Source organism: Hypanus sabinus, chromosome 10, assembly GCF_030144855.1.
Source record: "Hypanus sabinus isolate sHypSab1 chromosome 10, sHypSab1.hap1, whole genome shotgun sequence".
Taxonomy (NCBI): Eukaryota; Metazoa; Chordata; class Chondrichthyes; order Myliobatiformes; family Dasyatidae; genus Hypanus; species Hypanus sabinus.
The window spans coordinates 107,073,128-107,097,327 of record NC_082715.1 but is presented as its reverse complement, the minus strand read 5'-3'; the positions used below and the strand labels follow the sequence as shown (position 1 = coordinate 107,097,327).

The following is a 24,200-nucleotide window of genomic DNA, read 5'->3' as shown; positions in this document are numbered from 1 at the left end:
GGAAGTTTATTAAACTACAACATTACTTCCTGACTTTTGAATTCATCATGTTGTCTAATAAGAGCAAGCAAGCAATATGCCAGGGTTCCCAACCTTTGGTCCACTAACCGCTTGCTTAATTGGCATAAAACAAAGGTTGGAAACTCATGTCTTTACTAGTCTATCTAACTGTGCAGCCACTTTCAATGAATGGGCTTGGATCTGTTGAGGTCCCTGCCCCTATACATTTGATCTGCCAACATGGAACAAGTCCTATTCAGGCAGATTAAACTTATTCTGCCATTTCTCTGCTCATATTAGCAACTGATCTGTATTGTACTGTTTCCTTTAGCACCAATCTTTGTACCTTATGAGAACTTACTAATCCACCCATCGATGCTTCCATCTTAGTCATTCAAGTTCCAGTAGAGATCACTGTGAAACACCACTGGTCATGGTCCTCCAGCCAGAACACGTCCCACTGACCACGACCCTCTAACTTCTATGAGCAAACTATGTACAGCATCACAGTTACAGAGAAAGTGCAGTGCAGGTAGACACATAAGGTGCAAGGGTCGTGACGAAGACTGGGAGATCAAGAGTTCATCTTTATCATTCAAGAGTCCAATAACAGCAGGATGGAAGCTGTCCTTGAGCAGAGTATTTTTAAGCTTTTGCATTCTCCCCCCCCCCTCTGATGAGGGAGGGAGGGAGAAGAGAGAATCATTATGGCAGGAACAGAGTTCTGTGGCAGTGGTGAGAGGGTTCTGTGGAATGTATGTTGGGTGGGAGGGAATATGGTGGGGAGAAGCTGAGAGGATCAGGGTGAGGATATAAGAATTTGGGCCCAGGGAGCAACCTGTGACAACAGCAGTATTGTACTTTGGAAAAATCTAGAGGCTGGAAAGAGAGAGTATGAAGATTTCAGACGGTACAAACAACCCCTTCGGGCTTGTCCCACCATTCTGTAGGATCATGGATGACATTTTAAATTAACATCTTTCTCTATTAAACCATAACATCCAAAAGTCAATCCAGCTGTCTTCAGTTTTCTGATATGCATCCAGATGTTTGAATTAGGACCAGAATTAGGCCATTTGGCCCATCAAGTCCACTCCATCATTCAATCTGAATACAGCCAAAAGAGACAGCGTTACTCCGGGGCCAAGGTGCAAAACATTGTACCAACAGTCATACACAACACAAGGCACATATAGCACTCATAAGACAGCAAGAAAACATAGTCACTGAAAAAATATATAGTCCAAACTCCACGTCCATGAATGTTACAGCAGTCTGTAGTCAAACACAATATGGCTTGCCTTCAAGCTAAGTGAACACCAGAGGACAGCACCCATCCCAACTCGGACGCCGCGCCACACCGCCCCCGACACTCCAGTGAAGTGCACCGACCCCAACGCCTCTCTCCTGGGTGGCTGTAAACAATCGAGGCCCGAGGCCCGAGGCCCAGCCCTCGCCACCACCGGTGAATCGGACTTGCAGCATTCCACTTAAACAATGTACAACTGGGTCGTGCTACGATCACTCGCTGTTGGACGGCACACTACGCTCAGCTACCCCTGACGGGGCAGACTCCAGCTTCTCAAACAGGGAGCTGGTACGTACGTAGCCATGAGGAGTGGAGAGCAAGAGAACCTGCCTGACGCGGAGCTTCGCCCGGCCGACACCCGGGTTGCGAAGACCCACTCACGTGGTTCTTGGCTGTCAGGATGCTCTCACATAGGGGTTGCTAGGGACCAACACGTGGCGCTTGGTTGCCAGGGCCTACTCGTGTCTTTGGGTGTTTTTGAGCTGCGATTGGGCACTCTGAGAAGACAAGCGTTACGTATTTCCGGTTCCGACAGCCTGGAGCGGACGCTGAGGATGGATGGCGGCTGTTCAGTGCGGGAGGGTAAGTGTTCCTGCGACGGGGCGCGGACCCATCGACCCACGGCAGGCTCTCCTCCTCCCGGCACCGTTGTATGGCTCCTGGAGGATGCTGTGCGCAGGCCGCAGCGGGACGCCGGTCTCTCGGTTGGAGAGAAAGGAGCGCTCGGCTGAGTACCTCCAGCATTTTGCGTGTGTTGCTCGGAGTTCAGAGCCGTGAGGTGGGGCGGAGAGAAAGATCAGGGACCACTCGGTGGATCAGAGAACAAAACAGAATTGCATAGGAACCGGCCTTTCGGGCCACCATGTTTGGGCTGAAGAAATTGCCAAATTAATACACATCTCTTCTACCTGTATGATCCATGTGTTCCCTCCCCCCTCCCCGCCTATCTGATTCCACCACCTCTTCTGGCAATGCGTTTCTCTGTAAAAATAAATCGCCTTGCGTTTCTCCTTTGAACTTGCCGCCTCTCACCTGAAGTGTCTTCTAGTACATGATATTACTACACAGGGGAATGTATTCTGCCAGTTTAGCTTATCTACCAGCCTCTGATGCTCCAGAGAAAACAGCTCAGTTTTACCCAATCTCTCCTTGTAACATATTCCCTCTGATCTGGGCAGCACTCTCTCCAAAGTCTCCATGTTCTTCTCCATTTGACTAACGTTTTTGTATAGCTGAAGCATAACTTATGAAGTTTTATACACAATAGCCAGACTCCTGAAAGCTGGTGTTCCATATGTTGCCTTTTCCCACACCGTCTATTTACATTTCCTCTTTCAGGGAGTATGGACTAAGACCCCAATACGTCGATATTGCTAAGGGTTCTGCCATTAACTATACAATGTCCTCCCCAAAGTGCAGTACCTTACATGTGCTTGGATTAAACTCCATCTGCCATTTTCCACACGCATATCTGTAACTGATAGCCCCCTATGCTATTTGTGTGTTGTCTGCAAATTTACTAACCTATCCATCTGCATTTCATGCAAGTTACATATGCATGTGGCACTCAGCAGAGACCACAGCATTGACCCCGTGGAATACCACTGATCACAGACTTCCAGCTAGTTTTAAGACCCCTCCACCTTTACTCTCTGTTTGCTAAGGGCAAGCAAATTTTGAATCCAAACTAACAATTCAGAGGAAAAGTAATACACTCAAAAATGCTGGAGAAACTCGGCAGGCCAGGCAGCGTCTGTGGAAAAGAGTACGTTGAGGCCGAGGCCTTTGTCTCGAAGAAGTTGATCGTTTACTCTTTTCCATTGATGCTGCCTGGCCTGCTGAGTTCCTCCAGCATTTTGTGTGCTACTTGGATTAACAACATCTGCAGATTTTCTCTTGTTTGTAATGCAAAGTTGAGTTTATTGTCACCTGCACTAGCACAGGTGTAATGAAAAACTTACTTGCTGCAGCATCATTGGCACATAACATCATGTAAGCAGCATTCACAGGGAAAATAAAAAATAAACATAAAATATACACATTTTATATAAAACTCAGTTGGAACAAAAACAACAAGATCCATGTTTAGTACAAAGTGGTTATTGTTTGGCTACGTTAGTGATTCGGATTTTGCTTGTTTGTTCAAGAACCACTTAGCGGATTCTGTGCCTTGTATCTCCTGGATCAGCTTGCAGTGAGGGACTTTTTCCAATGGGATGCTGATGGAAAACAGTTCAGAAATAGAACATCAGTGATCTGATTGGTGGAGTGGATTTGGAGGGTTGACCCATCCTGCTCGCTCGTGTTGTCTTTTCCCACCAGTTGGTAGCAGCGCAGTAGGAGATGCATTGGTCCTGGGAGCAATGTGATCAGCCATCTCAAGTTTGTGATTCCCCCCTGCTTAGAGAGGACAGGTGCTCGTATCTACCCAGCCTCATTTCCTGTGTCCTTCCTTTCTCCTGCAGAGCTTTCCACCCTCTCCTTTGAGGAGTTGCAGGAGCTGCAGAGTAAGGTTGGGCTCAAGGTGTACAATCAGATGGTGTGTGACTCGGGGAAGGAACGGCAGAAGCAGCAACAGAAGTGTTCCCAGAAGGACGGGTGAGTGACACGGAGCAGACTTCAGCTCACAAATACACACCGGTGTACGATGAAGGTGGCAGCACAGGTATATGGGATACCAGCCTTCATTGGCTGGGGAACAGAATATGGGAGCAGGGAGGTCTTGGTGCAACCATTAAAAGCATTGGTTCAACCACAACTAGAGTATTGTGTGTTTCTGGTCACACACCACGGGAAGGATGTGATTGCACTAGAGAGGGTGCAGAGGCAATTCACCAGGGCTTTGCCTCAAATAGAACATTTCAGGAGGAATTGGAGAGGTTGGATCTGTTTTCCTCTGCAATTGAGGGAGTTAAGAGGGAACCTGCTGGACACGTAGAAATTTGTGAGGTGCCTAGATTGCAAGAAACCTTTCCCCATTGCAGAGGTATCTAAAACCAGATGGCATACGTCTTAGATGAGTAAGGGGTTCAAGAGGGGATTTTTTCCCCCAGAGGGTAGTTGGAATCTGAAATGCACTCTCTGAGGGGCGGTGGAGGCAGAGGCTCTTACAATATTGGATGAGGCAAATACCAGTGGATGTGATTAGTTCAGGTTAGATATCTGATGAGTGACATGTACATGTGGGCCAAAGACTTGTTTCTGTGCCATGTCACTGCTGCCTTCTTACTGACCTGTCTGTCCCTCCCAGGCCCCTGGAGATGTCGTCAAAGCAGCCAATGCCATTCCTGAGGAGACCAGCCGCTATGAAGAAGAGGGTGAGTAGGAACTGGAAGGTGATGTGTTGTCGTGAGATGGGGAGAGTGGAGTGTGTGAGGGTAGTGGCTCGTACCAGTCCCACTGCGGCAGTCGGGACAGTGTTTCCTGACACCTTCTGCCCAGCAAATCTGTGCCCCATTTCTATATATACCCTGGCAGTAGGAATGTTAGTTTTGGGGCTGGGTAGGTAGTGCAGTCTCCAGGGGCTGAGGGGGGCTGGTTGTCATTCAACGGTAAGGACAGTTCAGGGGCAGGTGGAGGTCCAGCTGGGGAGGGTAGCGGCCAGATGTCGCAGGTTTTGGGATACACCCCTCCCCCAGTGTTTCTGGCTGTGGTGATTCCATGATGGGAGGGTGTTGTTGGAGGGGAGTGTATCCTCATGTTGAGCCTTTTGCCATTGGCAGGTGGTGAGGGATCCCCGATTTGATGATCTGTCCGGTAACTACAACCCCGAGATCTTTGACAAAACCTATGGCTTCCTCACTGAGGTCCGGAGTAAAGAGAAAGAGGTGAGTGAGGCTGGGAGGGAAGGTGGGAGAGCTGTCTCATTGGAGGGGGGTAGGGGACGAAAGAATGGATTTGACATCATTGGAGTGAAACATATGTCTCTTAACAGTATGCTGAGTATAAAACAGGCCAGATCTATCACGATGAACTGAAAGTTGAAGGTAATTATGAATATTCAGCAGACTGTTGGCAGAAATTTAAGAAAAGGCACGGTTTGACATTTTTAAAGATTTGTGGTGATAACACGTCTGCTGATCATGAAGCAGCAGACAAATACTCGTCACTGATGAAAATCTAACATCAGAACAAGTCTACGGTGCTGGTTGTTTTTATACCTTACATAAAATACAAATACAAGTTACCCCTGCTGTCCAGAAGTAGAGTGTTCCTGTGAAACCTTTCGTAAGCTGAAATGGTGTAAAGCGAAGAAGCAATTCCCATTAATTTATATGGGAAAAACTTCTGAGCGTTCCCAGACCCATAAAATAACCTATCAAATCATACCAAATAGCACGTAAAACCTAAAATAAAGCTAACATATAGTAAAAGCAGGAATGATATGATAAATACACAGCCTTTATCAAGTAGAAATAATGTATGTACAGTGTAGTTTCACTTATCAGAATCGGGAAGATTTAGCCAAAACCGATTTGTAGTAAATAATCGGCACATACATGCATGCGCACACACCTGCCCGCGCAAGGCTTCACGGTCGTGGTAGTCTTTCTCAGGGTAAACACAAGTTTAAAGTGGGCACCTTTTCTCATAAAAGTGAAAATCCTCTTCGGATTTCTTTCGGTTAGCGGAAACAGGTACTATTGTAGGTCTTCTGTAAAAGCGAAGTGAGGTAAAGTGAACTTTCATAAAGCGGGGGACACCTGTAGTGTTCGTGTAAACTTTTAATCAAAACATGGCTTCGTAGGTGGAGACTGAAAGAGCGCCATTGTTTGTTGTTGTTCTGCAGCTGATTCAGGTATTCTCCCGATGCTGCTTTTGTTCCCCTGCACACATAATTTCATTACATTAATGGTATGTAATAATTTTACTGTAAGTACATACAGTACGAGTAATGAACAAGTGAAAGACAAAGACTGCTTACCAGTAGCACAGAAATTCAGGGTCGGAAATGATGGTGATCCCAAGCTATCTCATTATATGTTCCAAAATCTGTCCCCAAGCATTTTGGATAAGGGCTACTCAACCTGAATATTTTTTTATGTGAGGGGACCAAAACTGTGCACAGTATGTCAGATGTGGCCTCATCAATACAACTGTATCAAAACCTCCCCATGTTTAAACTCCAAACCCTTTACAATGAGGGCAAACACGTCATTTGCCTTCTTAACTCTATTGGGAATTCCTTCTAACTTTTGGTGATTCATGCGCTAGAACATCTAGATCTCTCTGAGCCACTCACTTGCGGTCTCTCCCTATTTAGATAATAGGTCTTTTGATTTCTCCAACTGGAGTGCATGACCTCACATTTTCCCACATTAAACCCATTTGCCAGATTTTCATTGTCTCTATATCCTGTTTCAAAATCACTATGCCTTTGTCACAACATGTTTTTCTACTAGCTTTCATATCATCAGCAAACTTGGAAAACTTTTTTCTTGTTCCCTCCTCTGGATATAAGCCATTACAGGCCAAGAAAGAATTCTTGTGGTACTCCACCAGCTATATCCCTCCAGCCTGCAAACGATTCATTTATTCCAACAATGTCCCAGCCAGTTTTCAAACCATGCTAACATAATACCTTGGCCTCTTAATTTATGTGCCAGTTTCTATGGCATACTGTTAAATGCCTTTTGGAAGCTAATTACATTACCTCTACAAGTTCAACTCTCTTAACTCTCTTTGCCCCATCCCCAAAGTATTCAATTCAATTTGTTACTCGTGATTTACCTTTTATACAACATTAACAGGGTTTGATTATATTTAGCTTTTCTAGTTGTTTGGTTATTTCCTTTTGATTGCCATCTCGAGCACCTTGCTAGTTAGTTCTTCAACTGGCCTGTAGTTTCCCACCTTCTGTCATTCTCCCTTTTTGAACATTGACTAATTTCCCATTTTCTGGTACCTCCTAGAAATTAGTGAGTTTTGTAGAATTTCATCCATTGGGTCCACTCTCCCTGCAGTCACGTGTTTTCAGACTCCTGTCTGCAGGCCTCTGGGTCCTGGTGACTTATCCATCTTTACATCTGTGAGTTGCTGTAATACTCTGTCCTTTGTGGTTCTGATCTTTACAAGTTCCCCTCTGTTAGAAAGCAGTCCATCTGTTATCATGGGGTAGTTGCAGTTCTTCACCATGAAGAGTGATGCAAAAGGTTTATTTAACATATCTGCCATTTGCTTGTTATGAATTCACCAGCTTTGTTTTCTAGCAGACCGACACGTAGTCGCTGGCTGCTTATCTATACATGGAAACTCTGTGGGATGTGATATTACACACAAATTTTTTTCTCAAAATTATTTTTTTCTTCCTTATGAGCTCTTTAATCCTTTACTACAAAATCCTAAATCCTCCCAGTCCCCTGCCTTGCCACCAGCTGTTGCTGCCTTGTCTGGCCTACTTTTCAATTCAATATTTCCTTTGTCCTCCTCTGCTAACCACAGATTAATTCTCATGGGATCCTCTTTCTAATTGAGAAATTCCTGCTGAGTGTTACAGATCAGCTGTTTGAATATCTGCCATTTGTGTTCCTTTGGTCTTGTCTCTCAGCTTATTTTCCCATCTTGGACAGCTCCACCTTTATTAAAATTGTCTTTTTTAAAATTGAAATCAGTAGTTTTAATCCTGCGGCTTTCACCCTCAAAATGCATCTGGAATTCTATCATTATTATGGTCAGTGGTGTCTTTAACCACAAGATCTCTTTAATCCTTCCTCATTAATCATGACCAAACCTAAAATAGCTTGTTCACTTGTAGGTTCTACTAGTTTGGTTTGTCCAATTAGCACGTAGATTGAAATCTCCCAAGACAACTGCAGTTCCTTTTAGTTATGCCCTAGGCATTTCCTCATTTATGCTCCCTCCCATTTGGAGGTCACATTTTCGGGGCCCGCACACTAGTCCCAGCTATGTTGTCATTCATCTGCTACTCATGGTTGCAAGACAAAGCAGTTCTACATTACAGCCTCTGTATCACTTTTGGTGCTGCTCATATACCCTGCTTCCTTTCACTTTTGGCCTATTCTTCTAGGTTATTGAGCATCCAGCCCTTGGCACTGTGACGATGTCTCTGTAATCAAATGTTAATGTTACTGTCTGTGCTGTCACAATATTTCAGCTGGTCCCCACCAATCTTTTATAAAGTTCTGCCAGAACATCCCTACCTTTGTATTCAAGTATCCTGTGTGTCACCTTCACCTTATTCACCAAGGGGGGAATTTTTGGTCATGTACATCAATGTTCCTTTGCTCCTTAATATTCCCTAGAGCCCCACCATCCATTGTGTATGCCCTATCCTTAGACCTCACAAATGTATCGCCTGCGGTTACTATATCCATCTCACCAATCTTATCCTGCAACCTTGACTACCCTCAAAGTTAACAGCACCAATAGCTTTCACGTCGTCTTCAAACTTATTGACCATATCAGTCATTGAATATAGGACATTGTGCAAGTCGTTGGTGAGGCTGCACTTGGAGTACTGTATACAGTTTTGGTCACCCTAGTATTAGAAAATGCTTTGTTAAACTGTAGAGTGCGGATAAGATTTACAATGATGTTGCCATAAGGAAAGGTTACAAGGAGAGGTTGGTCAAGTTTGGTCTTTATTCTTGGGAATGTAGGAGAATCAGTAATGACATTAACAAAATGTTTAAAGTTTGAGAGGCATAGATGGAGTAGGCTGACGGTATCTCTCCCAAGGTTCAGATGTCAAATACCAGAGGGTGTGCATTTAAGGTGAGAGGGGGTAAGTTCAAAGGAGATGTGGGGGGCAAGTTTTTTTTACGCAGAGAATGTGCGAATGCACTGTTCAAGGTGGTGATAGAGGTAGATATATTCGGGATTGTTAAGGAATATTTAGATAGGTACATAAATATGAGGGAAATGAATATATGGATATTGTGCAGGTAAAAGGGATTAGTTTGATTGCCCATTTGATTACTAATTTAGTTGGTTCTGTACAACGTTGTGGGCCAATGGGTCTGTTCCTATGATGTACTGTTCTATATTCTGTAAGGTGGAGAGTAACAGTTTTTCCGCGCCATGGGAAAGTCAAAACCTATAAAAGGACATAGTTGTAGCATGAGGGGGATGACAAAAATACAGTCAAATTGATCCGAAAGGACCCCTCCCCCTGCTAATCCCATCTCTCCAAGTGTACGTTAACCCTATCCTGAAGAATGTTTTCCTTTAACTTCCCAGTCACTGGCATTAGACTTGCAGGTCTGGAGCCTCCTTGCTGATCGCTGCCCTTCTCTGAAGGAACTACATTTGCTGTCCTCCTGTCATCTGGCGCCTCACCTATAGCCAGTAATGATGTAAATCTCTGTCAGGATCCCAGCAGTCTCCTCCCTTGCCTCCCACTGCATCCAGGGATATATTACATTAAACCCTGGAGATTTATCCATCTTTTAATTCTGCAAAGACATTCATTCTTAATGATAACATATTTCCAGAATGTTGCAATCCTTTATCTGAAAACTGTAATGTCTTTCTCATTCGGGGCAGATGAGAAGTATTAATTTCAGACCTTACTCATGTTGTTGTTCCATGGACAGATTGTTATTTTAACACAGTTTAGCAAAGAAACACATCGTCTTCCACCTTCCCTGGCAGCACGTTCCAGGCATCTACCACTTAAAAAAATAATTGCTCCACACAATCTCCTTAAACTTTCCCCTTCTCATCTTTAAAAACTTGTCCTCTATTATTCAAAGGGAGGAAAGGGGCCACAGTGGTTGACAAAGGAAGTCAGAGATTGCATAGCATTAAAAAAAAGGAAGTATGACGGAGCTAAGGTGAATGGGAGGACAGATGATTGGGAAGTTTTTAAGGAACAACAGAATCAGAATCAGACTTTAATCGCCAAGTACCTGTGCACATACAGGGAATTTACTTCCGGCAGATGTTGTCTCTCTGCTCATAACAATAATAATGATAAATATAAATGAAAATATAGATTATACACACAGGTAGTGCAATCCAAGTAATAGTTAGCCGACAGTTAACCGGCAGTTAACCGTTCAGCAAAGTGACCACAGTAGGGAAAAAATTTCTCCAGTGCCTATTAGTCTTAGTCTGGAGGGATCTGAAGCGCCTACCAGATGGAAGCAGTTCAAACAGTCCGTGCGCAGGATGGAAGGAATCCTTTATGATGTTACCCACCCTCTTCTTCAACCTGGAAGAGTACAGGTCCACAATAGAGGGCAGGGAGGCTCCAATGATGCGCTCGGCAGTCCTCACTGTGCACTGTAGTCTGGTTCTATCCTGCTTGGTGGTGGCTCCAAACCACACAGTGATGGCGGTGCACAGGACAGACTCAATGACTGCAGTGTAGAACTGCAGCAGCAATTCCTGAGGCAGACCATATTTCCTCAAGAGCCGCTGCTGGGCCTTCTTCAGGATGGAGCTGATGTTCTGCTCCCACTTCAGATCCTGAGAGATGGTGGTTCCCAGGAACCTGAAGTTCTCCACGGTGGACACAAGGCTGCTGAGGACTGTGAGGGGGGACATAACGGGGGGGATGTCTCCTGAAATCCTCTATCATCTCCTTTGTCTTGAGCGTGTTCAGATCCAGATTGTTCCGACTGCACCAGAGCGCCAGTTGGTCCACCTGCTGTCGATATGCAGACTCATCACTGTTCTGGATGATTCCGATGACGGTGGTGTCATCTGCAAACTTCAAAAGCTTCACATAGGGGTTGGAGGAGGTGCAGTCATTGGTGTAGAGGGAGAACAGCAGTGGAGAGAGGACACACCCCTGGGGGCGCCGGTGTTGGTGATTCGAGTATCCGAGGTGACCTGTCCCATCCTTACCTGCTGACTTCTGTTGGTCAGGAAGCTGTAAATCCAATCGCAGAGGTCAGGTGGCACAGTGAGGTGAGACAATTTGGAGCAGAAGGTATGAGGGACGATGGTGTTAAACGCCGAACTGAAATCCACAAACAGCATCCGAGCATAGGTCCCAGGACGATCCAGATGTTGCAGGATATAGTGCAGTCCCAGGTTGACTGCATCGTCTACTGACCTATTTGCCCGGTAGGCAAACTGCAGGGGATCCGGCAGGCTGCTGGTGAGGGTCTTCAGGTGGTTCAACACCAAGCGTTCAAAGGATTTCATGACCACAGATGTCAATGCGACACGTCTGTAGTCGTTCAGTCCTGTGATGGTGGGTTTCTTGGGGACCGGGATGATGGTAGAGCGCTTGAAGCAAGTCGGAACCTCACTCAGCTCCAGAGATCTATTAAAGAGCTGAGTGAAGATGGGAGCCAGCTGATCAGCACAGGCTCGTATACAGGAGGGGGAGACCCCATCTGGGCCTGGAGATTTTCGGGTCTTAAGTCGCTGGAACAGTCGACATACTTCTTCGCTGATTCTAAGCTGTGATCTGGGGGGGCTGGGCAGAGATGGTGGGGAGGTGATTGCAGTGATTGGGGGATGAGTGCCAGTGAGTGATGGTCGAGGGAAGGCAGGAAGAGAGACCGAAGAGGGGGGAGGGACTGGTGTAAGATGGACCCTCTCAAATCTACAGTAAAAGGTATTAAGGTCGTCAGCCAAAGCTTTGTTAACCTCAGCAGGGGGGGCAGTGCATCTCCTGTAGCCAGTGACCTCCTGCAGGCCTCTCCACACTGACAATGAGTCGTTAGCTGAGAAATTATTCCTCAACTTTTCGGAGTAGAGCCGCTTGGCCACTCTGATTTCTCTGGTCAGTGCATTTCTGGCCAGCCTGTACAGGGCCCTTTTCCCACTCCTGTGGGCGTCCTCCTTAGCTTGGCGAAGATGTCTGAGTTTTGGGGGTAAACCATGGCTTATTGTTGGCGAAGGTCCGGAAAGTTTTTGTGCGTACACATGCATCCTCACAAAAACTGATGTAGGATGTCACAGTGTCTGTCAGTTCATGTATATTGGTAGCTGCAGCTTCAAAGACACCCCAGTCAGTGGTGTCAAAACAGTCCTGAAGTTGCTGTTTTGCCTCACTGGTCCACTTCTTCACTGTCCTCACCACAGGCTTAGCAGATTTAAGTCTCTGCCTATAGACTGGGATGAGGTAGATCAGACAGTGGTCAGAGAGTCCTAAGGCTGCACGGGGAATAGAACGGTAAGCATTATTTAGGATAGTATAACAGTGGTCCAGAGTGTTACTATCCCTGGTGGGGCAGTTAACATGTCTGTATTTCGGGAGTTCGTGATTCAGTTTAGCTCTGTTGAAATCTCCTAGGACGATCAACAGCGAATCTGTGTTCCCGTTCTAAACGCATAATATGATCAGCCAGCCGCCGAACGGCCTCGCTCATGTTGGCCTGAGGTGGAACATAAACACCGACAAGGATAAATGAGGAAAACTCTTGCGATGAATAGAAAGGCTTACAGTTCAGAACGAGAAACTCCAAGTTCGGGTCGCAGTGTCTGTGAAGAACCTTAACGTCAGTGCACCAGCCTTCATGGATGTAAAAACAGATTCCACCACCCCTTGATTTCCCCGATAACTCTGTGACACGGTCCGCTCGCAGCAGCTGGAAGCCGGGGACGTGCAGACCTCCGTCCGGAACGGAATCACCGAGCCACGTTTCAGTGAAACAAAAAGTCGCAGAAGTTAACTAAAAAGACAATACGGGGAGAAAAAATGAGGTACGAACGCAAGCTAGCCAGGAATATAAAGGAAGATAGCAAAAGCTTTTTTAGGTATGTGAAGAGAAAGAAGATAGTTAAGAACAATGTTGGACCCTTGAAGAATGAATTGGGTGAAATTGTTATGGGAAACAGAGAAATGGCAGAAGAATTTAATGAGTACTTTAGATCTGTTTTCACTAAGGAAGACACAAGCAATCTCCCAGATGTATGGATGGGCCAAGGACATAGGGTAACAGAGGAAATGAAACAGATTGACATTAGGAAGGAAACGGTGATGAGAAGACTGGGACTGAAGGCTGACAAATCCCCAGGTCCAGATGGTCTGCATCCTAGGGTACTAAAGGAGGTGGCCCTGGAAATTGCGGATGCATTGGTAATCATTTTCCAATGTTCCTTAGATTCAGGATCAGTTCCTGAGGATTGGAGAATGGCTAATCCCACTTTTTAAGAAAGGAGGGAGGGAGAAAACAGAGAGCTATCGACCTGTCAGCCTGACATCGGTGGTGGGGAAGATGCTAGAGTCCATTATTAAGGATGAAATAGTGGCATGTCGAGATAGCAGTAACAGGATCGGGCCGAGCCAGCATGAATTTACCAAGGGTAAATCATGCTTGACTAATCTGTTGGTGTTTTTCGAGGATGTAACCAGGAAGTTAGACGGGGGAGATCCAGTGGATGTAGTGTACCTCGATTTTCAGAAGGCATTTGATAAGGTCCCACATAGGAGATTGGTGGGTAAAATCAAAGCTCAGGGCATCGGGGGAAAGACATTGGCATGGATAGAAAACTGGTTGGCAGATAGAAAGCAAAGGGTAGCGATGAATGGGTGTTTCTCGGAATGGCAGGTGGTGACTAGTGGGGTGCCACAGGGCTCGGTATTGGGACCACAGCTGTTTACAATTTACGTCAACGATTTGGATGAAGGCATTGAAAATAACATCAGCAAGTTTGCTGATGATACTAAGCTGGGTGGCAATGTGACATGTGATGAGGATGTTAGGAGAATTCAGGGTGACTTGGATAGGCTGGGTGAGTGGGCAGATACTTGGCAGATGACGTTTAATGTGAATAAATGTGAGGTTATCCACTTTGGGAGTAAGAAAAGGAAGGCAGATTATTATCTGAACGGTGTAGAGTTAAGTAAGGGAGAAATACAAAGAGATCTAGGAGTCCTTGTTCATCGGTCACTGAAGGTGAATGAGCAAGTGCAGCAGGCAGTGAAGAAGGCTAATGGAATGTTGGCCTTTATTACAAAGGGAATTGAGTACAAGAGCAAGGGAATCCTTTTGCATTTGTACAGAGCCCTGGTAAGACCGCACCTGGAGTATTGTGTACAGTTTTGGTCTCCAGGGTTAAGGAAGGACATCCTGGCTGTAGAGGAAGTGCAGCGTAGATTCACGAGGTTAATTCCTGGGATATCTGGACTGTCTATCGCAGAGAGGTTAGAGAGACTGGGCTTGTACACGCTGGAATTAAGGAGATTGAGAGGGGATCTGATTGAAACATATAAGATTATTAAGGGATTGGACAAGATAGAGGCAGGAAATATGTTCCAGATGCTGGGAGAGTCCAGTACCAGAGGGCATGGTTTGAGAATAAGGGGTAAGTCATTTAGGACAGAGTTAAGGAAAAACTTCTCCCAAAGTTGTGGGGGTCTGGAATGCACTGCCTCGGAAGGTAGTGGAGGCTAATTCTCTGGATGCTTTCAAGAAGGATCTGGATAGGTATCTTATGGATAGGGGAATCAAGGGATATGGGGACAAGGCAGGAACCAGATATTAGTAGATGATCAGCCATGATCTCAAAATGGTGGTGCAGGCTCAAAGGGCCGAATGGTCTACTTCTGCACCTATTGTCCATTGTCTATTTGATCTCCAGTGGACTCTATTCTTTGTCTGATTACCTCTGGTTCTAGATACACTTTGGAAAATGTATTGGTATTTTTCTTGGATCTTATCCTCAGTGTGTGTTGGCGCGTGGTCTAGTAGGCAAGGCATCAGACTAGTAACCTGAAGGTCACTGGTTCGAGCCTCAGCTGAGGCTGCGTGTTTGTGTCCTTGAGCAAGGCACTTAACAACACACTGCTCTGCGACATCACCGGCAGCCAAGCTGCTTGGGTCCTAGTGCCCTTCCCCTGGACAACATCGGTGGCAACTTCCGGTCTCATACAACCCTGCCCAGGCCTGCGCCCTGGAAACTCCAGGCGCAGATCCATGGTCTCTCGAGACCGACGGATGCCACCACATATTCTCAGTGATATTTTGTGCTCTCTTGCTGACCCTCCTTATTTTTCAATTAACCTCCCAGCCCAGACTCTGAAAACATTCTGGTGGATCTTTTCTGCATCTTCGCTAGCTTAATAATGTCCTTTCTATAGTATGATGAGCAGAACAGCACACAATACTATACTTGAGTGTGGTCTCACCAACATCTTGTAAAACAGTCACTTGACATCCCAACTCCTGTACTTAATGCCCTCATCCAGTGAAGGCAAGCATGGCATAGGCCTGCTTCACCGACTTGTCCATCTGTGTCTGCTCTCAGTGAACTGTGTATCTGTATCCCTGAGACTCTGTTGTTTGATGCTCCCCAGAGCCCTGTCATTACTGTGAAAGTCCTGTCTTCCCAAAGTGCATCCCTTTGAACTTGTCTGTCCATATGCAATTCCTTTACCACTTCCCCAGTTGACATAGATCCTAAACAATTTACCTTACAGTTTTCACTGTCTACCATGACACCAATGTTAATGTCATTTCCAAACTTACTAATCATGCCACCTATACTCTCATCCAAATCTTTAATGATGACAAACAGCAGTAGACCCATTTATAACAAGAGATTGGGTAGACTGGGTTTATTCTGACGAGAGTGTATGAGACTGAGGGGCAACCTTTTGAGGAATTAGATGATCAGAATCTTTTTCCTTGGGTGAGGAGTCTAGAGCGAGAGGGCACAGACTGAATGTGAGAGGGGGAGAAATTTAGAAGAGATCTGAGGGGTGAAGTTTTCATGTAGTGAGCTGTCAGCAGAGGTGTAGAGATGGATTCAGTTACAGTACTTAAAAGATATTTGGACAGCTATGTGGAGAGGAAAGCCATAGACTGGTATAGGTCTAATGCAGGCAAGTGGATTTAATGTAAATCTGTGGCCATGGGCTGAAATGGCCTGTTTTCTGCAGTCTGATTTTTTAACGTAGAGGTTAGCCTCCACACCCCACTCCAATTCAGGGCCTTAATTTCTAGACAATCCTTGCCCTCCTAAACATACTTTAATAATTCTGGTCCCTCTTTGACTTTCACTAAAAGCAAATCCAGTTAATGGGGAAGTAGAAATCCCCTACTAATGGAAGCCTGCTGCTGTCTGATTTGTCCATACATCTGTTTCTGTATCTTCTCTAGGGACACCTGCAAATTACTCCTTTTTGTCAGAGTCAAAGGGAATCAATCAGAGGACACTACAGCATAGAAACAGGCCCTTTGGCCCATCTGGTCTGTGTCCTACACTTATTCTTCCTCCCATCAACCTTCACCCTGGACCATAGGCATCCGTACCCTTCCCATCCATGTACTTATCCAAACTTCTCTTAAATGTTGCATCTACCACTTGCACACTTGCACCACCTTCTGAGTGAGGAGGTTTTCCTTAAATATTTCAACTTTCATTCTTAACCTATGACCCTTTAGTTCTAGACTCTCACCCAACTTCAGTGGAAAAATGCTGCTTGCATTTGCCCTATCTATGCTTCTCATGATTTCAGTCGGATCTCTGTCATCTTTCTACACTCCAGTGGGTAAAAAACCCTGTAACTCAGGTCCTCAAGTCCTGGCAACATCCTTGTAATTTTCCTTGTACTTTCAAACTTACTGGTATCTTTTCATTTAGGTAGGTGACCAAAGCCGTACATAATATTCCAAATTTGATCTCATCAATGACTTGTACATCTTCAACATAATATTCCAAGCTCCTAATTTAATTTTTCCCACACAGACTAGGTTTTGGTTTAGAGCAGCCAGTTAATCTCCTGATCCTGCATATCTGGGTTGTGGAAGGAACTTTAAGAAGCCCACATGGTCACAGGAAGATTGTGCAGCCTCCACTCAGGCGACATCGGAAGTTGTGATCGCGCCTGGATTTCTGAGCTGTTAACTGTGCCACGCGTGAGTGGAGGCTGCATATCCCACTGTGTAGGGGTGGGATGGAGGAACACAGTGTGGATTGGGTTGTGAGGCTGAAAAGCGAGTTATATGTCTGATCTCAGACCCTCACATCCTCTCTGCAGATCATTAAGCGGAAGCTACGGAAGGTGAAGAAGGAAAAAAGCAAGAAGCAGCTCGAGTATGTGTTACAGAGGATGGTAAGTGAAAGGATGGGCATGCTTGTTCAAGGCAAGGCCAGCAGTACAAAGGGATCGCACTAAACTTTACTGTGGAGAGCTCAGATGACCTGGATTTTAATGCTGATGTCCAGAAGAGATCCTTTCAACTGGCATGGCCTTCATTCACCACTGTTTTACAGTCAGGTAGCACTGTATGACCCAGGGAGTGTCTGATGGAACAGTGTAGAGGGAGTTTCACTCTCTCTGACCCAGGGAGTGTACGATGGAACAGTGTAGAGGGAGTTTCACTCTGTGTCTGACCCAGGGAGTGTACGATGGAACAATGTAGAGGGAGTTTCACTCTCTCTGACCCAGGGAGTGTATGATGGAACAGTGCAGAGGGAGTTTCACTCTGTGTCTGACCCAGGGAGTGTATGATGGAACAGTGTAGAGGGAGTTTCACTCTCTCTGACCCAGGGAGTGTACGATGGAACAGTGTAGAGGGAGTTTCACTCTCTCTGACCTAGGGAGTGTATGATGGAACAGTGTAGAGGGAGTTTCACTCTGTGTCTGACCCAGGGAGTGTACGATGGAACAATGTAGAGGGAGTTTCACTCTCTCTGACCCAGGGAGTGTATGATGGAACAGTGCAGAGGGAGTTTCACTCTGTGTCTGACCCAGGGAGTGTATGATGGAACAGTGTAGAGGGAGTTTCACTCTCTCTGACCCAGGGAGTGTACGATGGAACAGTGTAGAGGGAGTTTCACTCTCTCTGACCTAGGGAGTGTATGATGGAACAGTGTAGAGGGAGTTTCACTCTGTGTCTGACCCAGGGAGTGTATGATGGAACAGTGTAGAGGGAGTTTCACTCTGTGTCTGACCCAGGGAGTGTATGATGGAACAGTGTAGAGGGAGTTTCACTCTCTCTGACCCAGGGAGTGTATGATGGAACAGTGTAGAGGGAGTTTCACTCTGTGTCTGACCCAGGGAGTGTATGATGGAACAGTGTAGAGGGAGTTTCACTCTCTCTGACCCAGGGAGTGTATGATGGAACAGTGTAGAGGGAGTTTCACTCTCTCTGACCCAGGGAGTGTATGATGGAACAGTGTAGAGGGAGTTTCACTCTCTCTGACCCAGGGAGTGTATGATGGAACAGTGTAGAGGGAGTTTCAGTCTGTGTCTGACCCAGGTAGTGTATGATGGAACAGTGTAGAGGGAGTTTCACTCTCTCTGACCCAGGCAGTGTATGATGGAACAGTGTAGAGGGAGTTTCACTCTCTCTGACCCAGGGAGTGTACGATGGAACAATGTAGAGGGAGTTTCACTCTGTCTGACCCAGGCAGTGTATGATGGAACAGTGTAGAGGGAGTTTCACTCTGTGTCTGACCCAGGGAGTGTACGATGGAACAATGTAGAGGGAGTTTCACTCTCTCTGACCCAGGGAGTGTATGATGGAACAGTGTAGAGGGAGTTTCACTCTGTGTCTGACCCAGGGAGTGTATGATGGAACAGTGTAGAGGGAGTTTCACTCTGTGTCTGACCCAGGGAGTGTACGATGGAACAATGTAGAGGGAGTTTCACTCTCTCTGACCCAGGGAGTGTATGATGGAACAGTGCAGAGGGAGTTTCACTCTGTGTCTGACCCAGGGAGTGTATGATGGAACAGTGTAGAGGGAGTTTCACTCTCTCTGACCCAGGGAGTGTACGATGGAACAGTGTAGAGGGAGTTTCACTCTCTCTGACCTAGGGAGTGTATGATGGAACAGTGTAGAGGGAGTTTCACTCTGTGTCTGACCCAGGGAGTGTATGATGGAACAGTGTAGAGGGAGTTTCACTCTGTGTCTGACCCAGGGAGTGTATGATGGAACAGTGTAGAGGGAGTTTCACTCTCTCTGACCCAGGGAGTGTATGATGGAACAGTGTAGAGGGAGTTTCACTCTGTGTCTGACCCAGGGAGTGTATGATGGAACAGTGTAGAGGGAGTTTCACTCTCTCTGACCCAGGGAGTGTATGATGGAACAGTGTAGAGGGAGTTTCACTCTCTCTGACCCAGGGAGTGTATGATGGAACAGTGTAGAGGGAGTTTCACTCTCTCTGACCCAGGGAGTGTATGATGGAACAGTGTAGAGGGAGTTTCAGTCTGTGTCTGACCCAGGTAGTGTATGATGGAACAGTGTAGAGGGAGTTTCACTCTCTCTGACCCAGGCAGTGTATGATGGAACAGTGTAGAGGGAGTTTCACTCTCTCTGACCCAGGGAGTGTATGATGGAACAGTGTAGAGGGAGTTTCAGTCTGTGTCTGACCCAGGTAGTGTATGATGGAACAGTGTAGAGGGAGTTTCACTCTCTCTGACCCAGGCAGTGTATGATGGAACAGTGTAGAGGGAGTTTCACTCTCTCTGACCCAGGGAGTGTATGATGGAACAGTGTAGAGGGAGTTTCACTCTGTGTCTGACCCAGGAAGTGTATGATAGAATATAGGGAGCTTCACTTTATCTGATCATGGATCTGTGTAGAGGGAGCTTCACTTTGTGTCTAACCCCTGGATTGTGTGTTGGGACAGGGTAGAGGGAACTCTATTGGGATAGGGTCCCTCCTTTTTTTAGGGTGGGAATTCTGCTGAATTTACATCACTCATGAATGTGATAGCTAGGTAACTGGTGTTTCTATTTTGTTTTCTTTCTGCCAATCTGATTGGTCAAGTGTTTAAAATCAAGACATGTTAATGTGAGCAGGGTCTGTACTCATGGTAAAACCTAATACAAAGTAATTCGTGCAGTAAATAAAATTAATTGATTAGGACAGATGACTGGGCAGATGAAGTATGGTGCTGCTGCATGTGGAAGCTGTTGGGCGTCATTACGATTAACGGTGACCATGTTTGAGGAGCTTCGGTTCATAGCCGTGAGTTGGTGTTTGAGCTCCAACCTCGTCAGTGCATCAGGGTGGGGAGAGGAGGTGGATCTAATGACATGGACATGGTTTTATACTAATAGTAGGCTTGCTGTCTCTAAATTAACAAATGGTCCGGACAGGAAGGTGTAACTGTAGAAGAAGCAGATAGAGGTTCCTTGTGAGAGACATTGTGAAACTACCTGGGAACAGGCTGTGGTTGCATAAGTAGGAAGGATTAATAAAGGATCTTGTGGTTAAAAATCTAAGGGTAGTGACCTGAATGTGATGCAGTTCTAAATGTAGTTTGAGGACGAGCACGAGAGGATCATAACCACAGCCTTCAATGTAAATAAGGGTGATTATAATGGTACGTGGACTTGCTGAGTTTCTCCAGCATTTTGTGTCTGTTGCTCAATATTTCCAACATTTGCAAAATAACTTGTGTGGATAGATGTTGGGATGTTTTCACCAGTGGGAGAGTCACAGACAAGAACATGCAACCTCCAAATAAGGAGCTGGTTATTAAAATGTAGGTACTTCACAATTTGTCACGGGGTGATGAATCTCCAGAATTCTTTGCCCCAGTGGATGGTGGAAGCTGAATTGTTAGAGCTATTTAAAGTTGAGATGGATAAATATTTGATGGATCATTGAAAGGGGGGGTGGAGAACTGGCATGGTGGGGGGAAGGCAAGTAGGGAGAACTGGCACAGGGGGTGGGGAGGGTGAGTAGGGAGAACTGGCAAGGGAGTATTGGAGAACTGGGGCGAGTAGAGAGAACTGATGAGGGGTTATGGAGATCTGGCACAGGGGCGTGGGGAGGGCAAATAGGGAGAACTGGCACAGAAGTGGAATTGAAGCCAGCTTAGATCAGCCTTGTATTGAATGGTGCAACAGGCCTGGGGGCCTGGTGGTCTACTCCTATTTTCTCGTGTATTGCAGTATGCAGCTTGCATGTGTATCTGTCTGTCTGTGTGTGCTACTAAGTGTGACACCCCATACACGTGGGGATTAGAATCGCAGCCCAGGACTCTGCTCAGATTGGTATGGCTTTGTTGCAGTCAGCTGACGTATCTCTCTATTTCCCTCTCAGACGGACCAGGAGAAGGCACAGGAACACACACAGCAGCAGCGCGAGAGGATGAAACAATTTAAACAGGAACAGAGGCAGCGAGTTCAACAGGGAAGCAAACCCTACTTCCTCAAGAAATGTAAGTGTGGTGGGGAGTGACAGGTTTGTCTAAACACAGTGCCAACCCTCACCAGGGAAGGGACTGTTACCACAGCAAACCCTACCAGGACTTGGATTTCAGAAGCTGACCCTCACCCTGGGTGGTTCTGTTATTGCATGGCATGTTGTGTTCCGCACTTACCTGACTGATTTCTGCCTGTCTTCCTCTCTCAGCCGAGCTGCGGACACTGGCGCTGGCAGACAAGTACCGGCTGCTGAAGCGGAGTGGGAAGCTGGAGAACTTCCTCGAGAAGAAGAGAAAGCGGAACGCCACCAAGGATCGCCGCAAGTTGCCTGGGGCGAGAGCATGGTGAGGTGCAGCAGTTCAGACCGCTGTCCTCATCTCTGGCTGTTTGGAACTGTTTCCTGCCCCCTCGCTGGGTCAGTTCCCATCTTGGGACTCGTCACCGGTGTCATGGACTGGTTTGTTCACCGTGTTCCATCTGTCACTGTGTTTACTGTTGGATTGTGCCCCACCATTCACTCTTCCCCCTCCTGGCATCTCACCTTCTGTACAGGTTCTGTGTATAAGCTCCACTGGTTGGAAGCAGTGCTTCCTACGGGTTGCATTCTACTTCAGATACCGAGCCAGGCACCCTGCTTTTGGCTGCTTGTTGTCTTCATACCTGACTCCTCCATTAGTCTCTCCTCATATGTTCAGCTTTCCATCGAACCCATCTATTTTCATCTCCACAATCTCTCTTTGATGATAATAATAATAAAAACAAAATTTTTGGCTACCCTGTTTTGGAAGGCTGTCATCAAGCTGGAAAGAGTGTAAAGAAGCTTTAGGGGGGTGTTGCTAGCACCCCAGGGCCTGAAGTTGAACCCGCTGGGACTTTTATTCACTGAAGCATAGGGTGATCTTTGAGAGCTTTATATTATCATGAGGGATATAGATAGGATGAAAATGCAATCTTTTTCCCTAGGAAAATGGAGTCCAAAACTAAAGGACGTAGGTTTAAGGTGAGTGGTGATCGATTTACTAGTAGGTACCTGAGGGTTAACTTTTTCACCGAGACTGAGGTACAATGTAACATTTAAAAAGAAACCTAGACAAGTACATGGGTATGAAAAGTTTAGCAGGAACCCCTCAATTAATGGTAGGGGTTTCAGGTTGGAAGCCCCTGGCTTAAAAGGATATGGGACAAATGTGGGCAAATAGGACAAGCTTAGAAGAGCATCTTGGTTAGAATGGAACTGTTGAGATCTATGGCTCCTTCACCACCTGTGTGGAGGGTTTGCCCCTTTTCTGGCCTAGATGTATTAGAAAACATAGAAAGCCTACAGCACAATACTGGCCCTTCGGCCCACAAAACTGTGTCGAATGTGTACTCACTTTAGAAATTACCTAGGGTTACCCATAGCCCTCTATTTTTTTAAGCTCCATCTACCTATCCAAGAGTCTCTTAAGAGATACTATCGCGTCTGCTTCCACCACCATCGCTGGCAATCTATTCCATGTACTCACCACTCTGCATTTTTTAAAAAAAAGCAACTTACCCTGACATCTCCTCTGTACCTATTTCCAAGCACCTTAAAACTATGCCCCCTCGTGCTAGCCATTTCAGCCCTGGGAAAAAGCCTCTGGCTATTCACACGATCAATACCTCTCATTATCTTGTACTACACCTAGTCATCCTCTGTCACTCCAAGGAGAAAAGGTCAAGTTCACCCAACCTAATCTCATAAGGCATGCTCCCCAATCCAGGCAACATCCTTGTAAGTCTCCTCTGCACCCTTTCTATGGTTTCCACGTCCTTACTGTAATGAGGCGACCAGAACTGAGCACAGTACTCCAAATGGGGGTCTGACTAGGGACTAGTATAGCTCTGATATTACCTCTGAACTGGTATAGCTGTATTGCCGACTGCCTCCCGGTGTTGTCCCAGCCATCTCCACTCTTCTTCATTTTACTAGACTGGGCGTAGTGGATAATCATTCTGTGTATGTGGCTCCCATTTCCTTTCCTCTGAGCCTCAGAGCCGGTCTTGGTCATTCCACTGGTAATTGGTTTATTATTGTGCGCCCTGAGATACAGTGGGAAAGCCTTGTTTTGCCTACCATCCATAGAGATCATTCCTAAACACAAGTACTTTGAGGGAGTACAAGTGGTCAAGCAATAACAATGGAGAATAAATTGTTAAAATTACGGAGAAAGTGCTGTACAGGTAGAAAATAAAGTACAGTACAAGGGTGATGACAATCAATTGTGAGGTCAAATTCATCTTTCTAAAAAACAGGATTAGCTTTATTTGTCACATGTACTTCAAAACATGGTAATATACAGTAAAAGGCATCATTTTGCGTCAGTGACCAATATAGCCCAACGATGTGTTTGGTGGCAGCCCACAACTGTCACCACGCTTCCTGCCCCAACGTGCTAATCCTAACCTGTACATCCTTGGAGTGACAGAGGAATCCAGCATGCCCAGAAGAAGCGCACATGGTCACGGAGAACATACAAACTCCATACTAACCTCGGTGAAATTCAACCCTGATTTTCAGGTTGCTGGTGCTATAAAGGGTTACGACAACTGATACGCTACAACAAGTGGTCATCTATTCAAGTGTCTAATAACAGCAGGATAGAAGCTGTCCATGAGCCTGGTGATATGTGCTTTCAAGCTTTTGTATCTTCTGCCCAGTGAAAGAAGAGAGAATGGCCAGGGTGGGTGACTGCTTTCCTGAGGCAGTGGGAAGTGGAAACAAAGTCCATGAAGGGAAGGCTGATTTCTCTGCTCTGCTGAGCCACGTTCACAACTCTCTGCAGTTTCTTATGGTTTTGGGAAGAGCAGTTGTGATTCCAAGTCACGATGTATCT

General features: G+C 46.0%; 1 protein-coding gene across 1 annotated transcript; it reads left to right on the top strand.

The window, feature by feature from the left end:
- The first annotated feature begins 1,596 nt into the window (after positions 1-1,596).
- On the top strand, positions 1,597-22,116 carry rrp36 (ribosomal RNA processing 36). Its single transcript, XM_059982550.1, has 7 exons — positions 1,597-1,891; positions 3,775-3,907; positions 4,560-4,626; positions 5,032-5,136; positions 17,217-17,291; positions 21,239-21,356; positions 21,551-22,116. The coding sequence occupies exons 1-7, from the start codon at positions 1,612-1,614 to the stop codon at positions 21,688-21,690; spliced, it is 918 nt and encodes a 305-aa protein (XP_059838533.1). The 5' UTR covers positions 1,597-1,611; the 3' UTR covers positions 21,691-22,116.
- Positions 22,117-24,200: the final 2,084 nt, after the last annotated feature.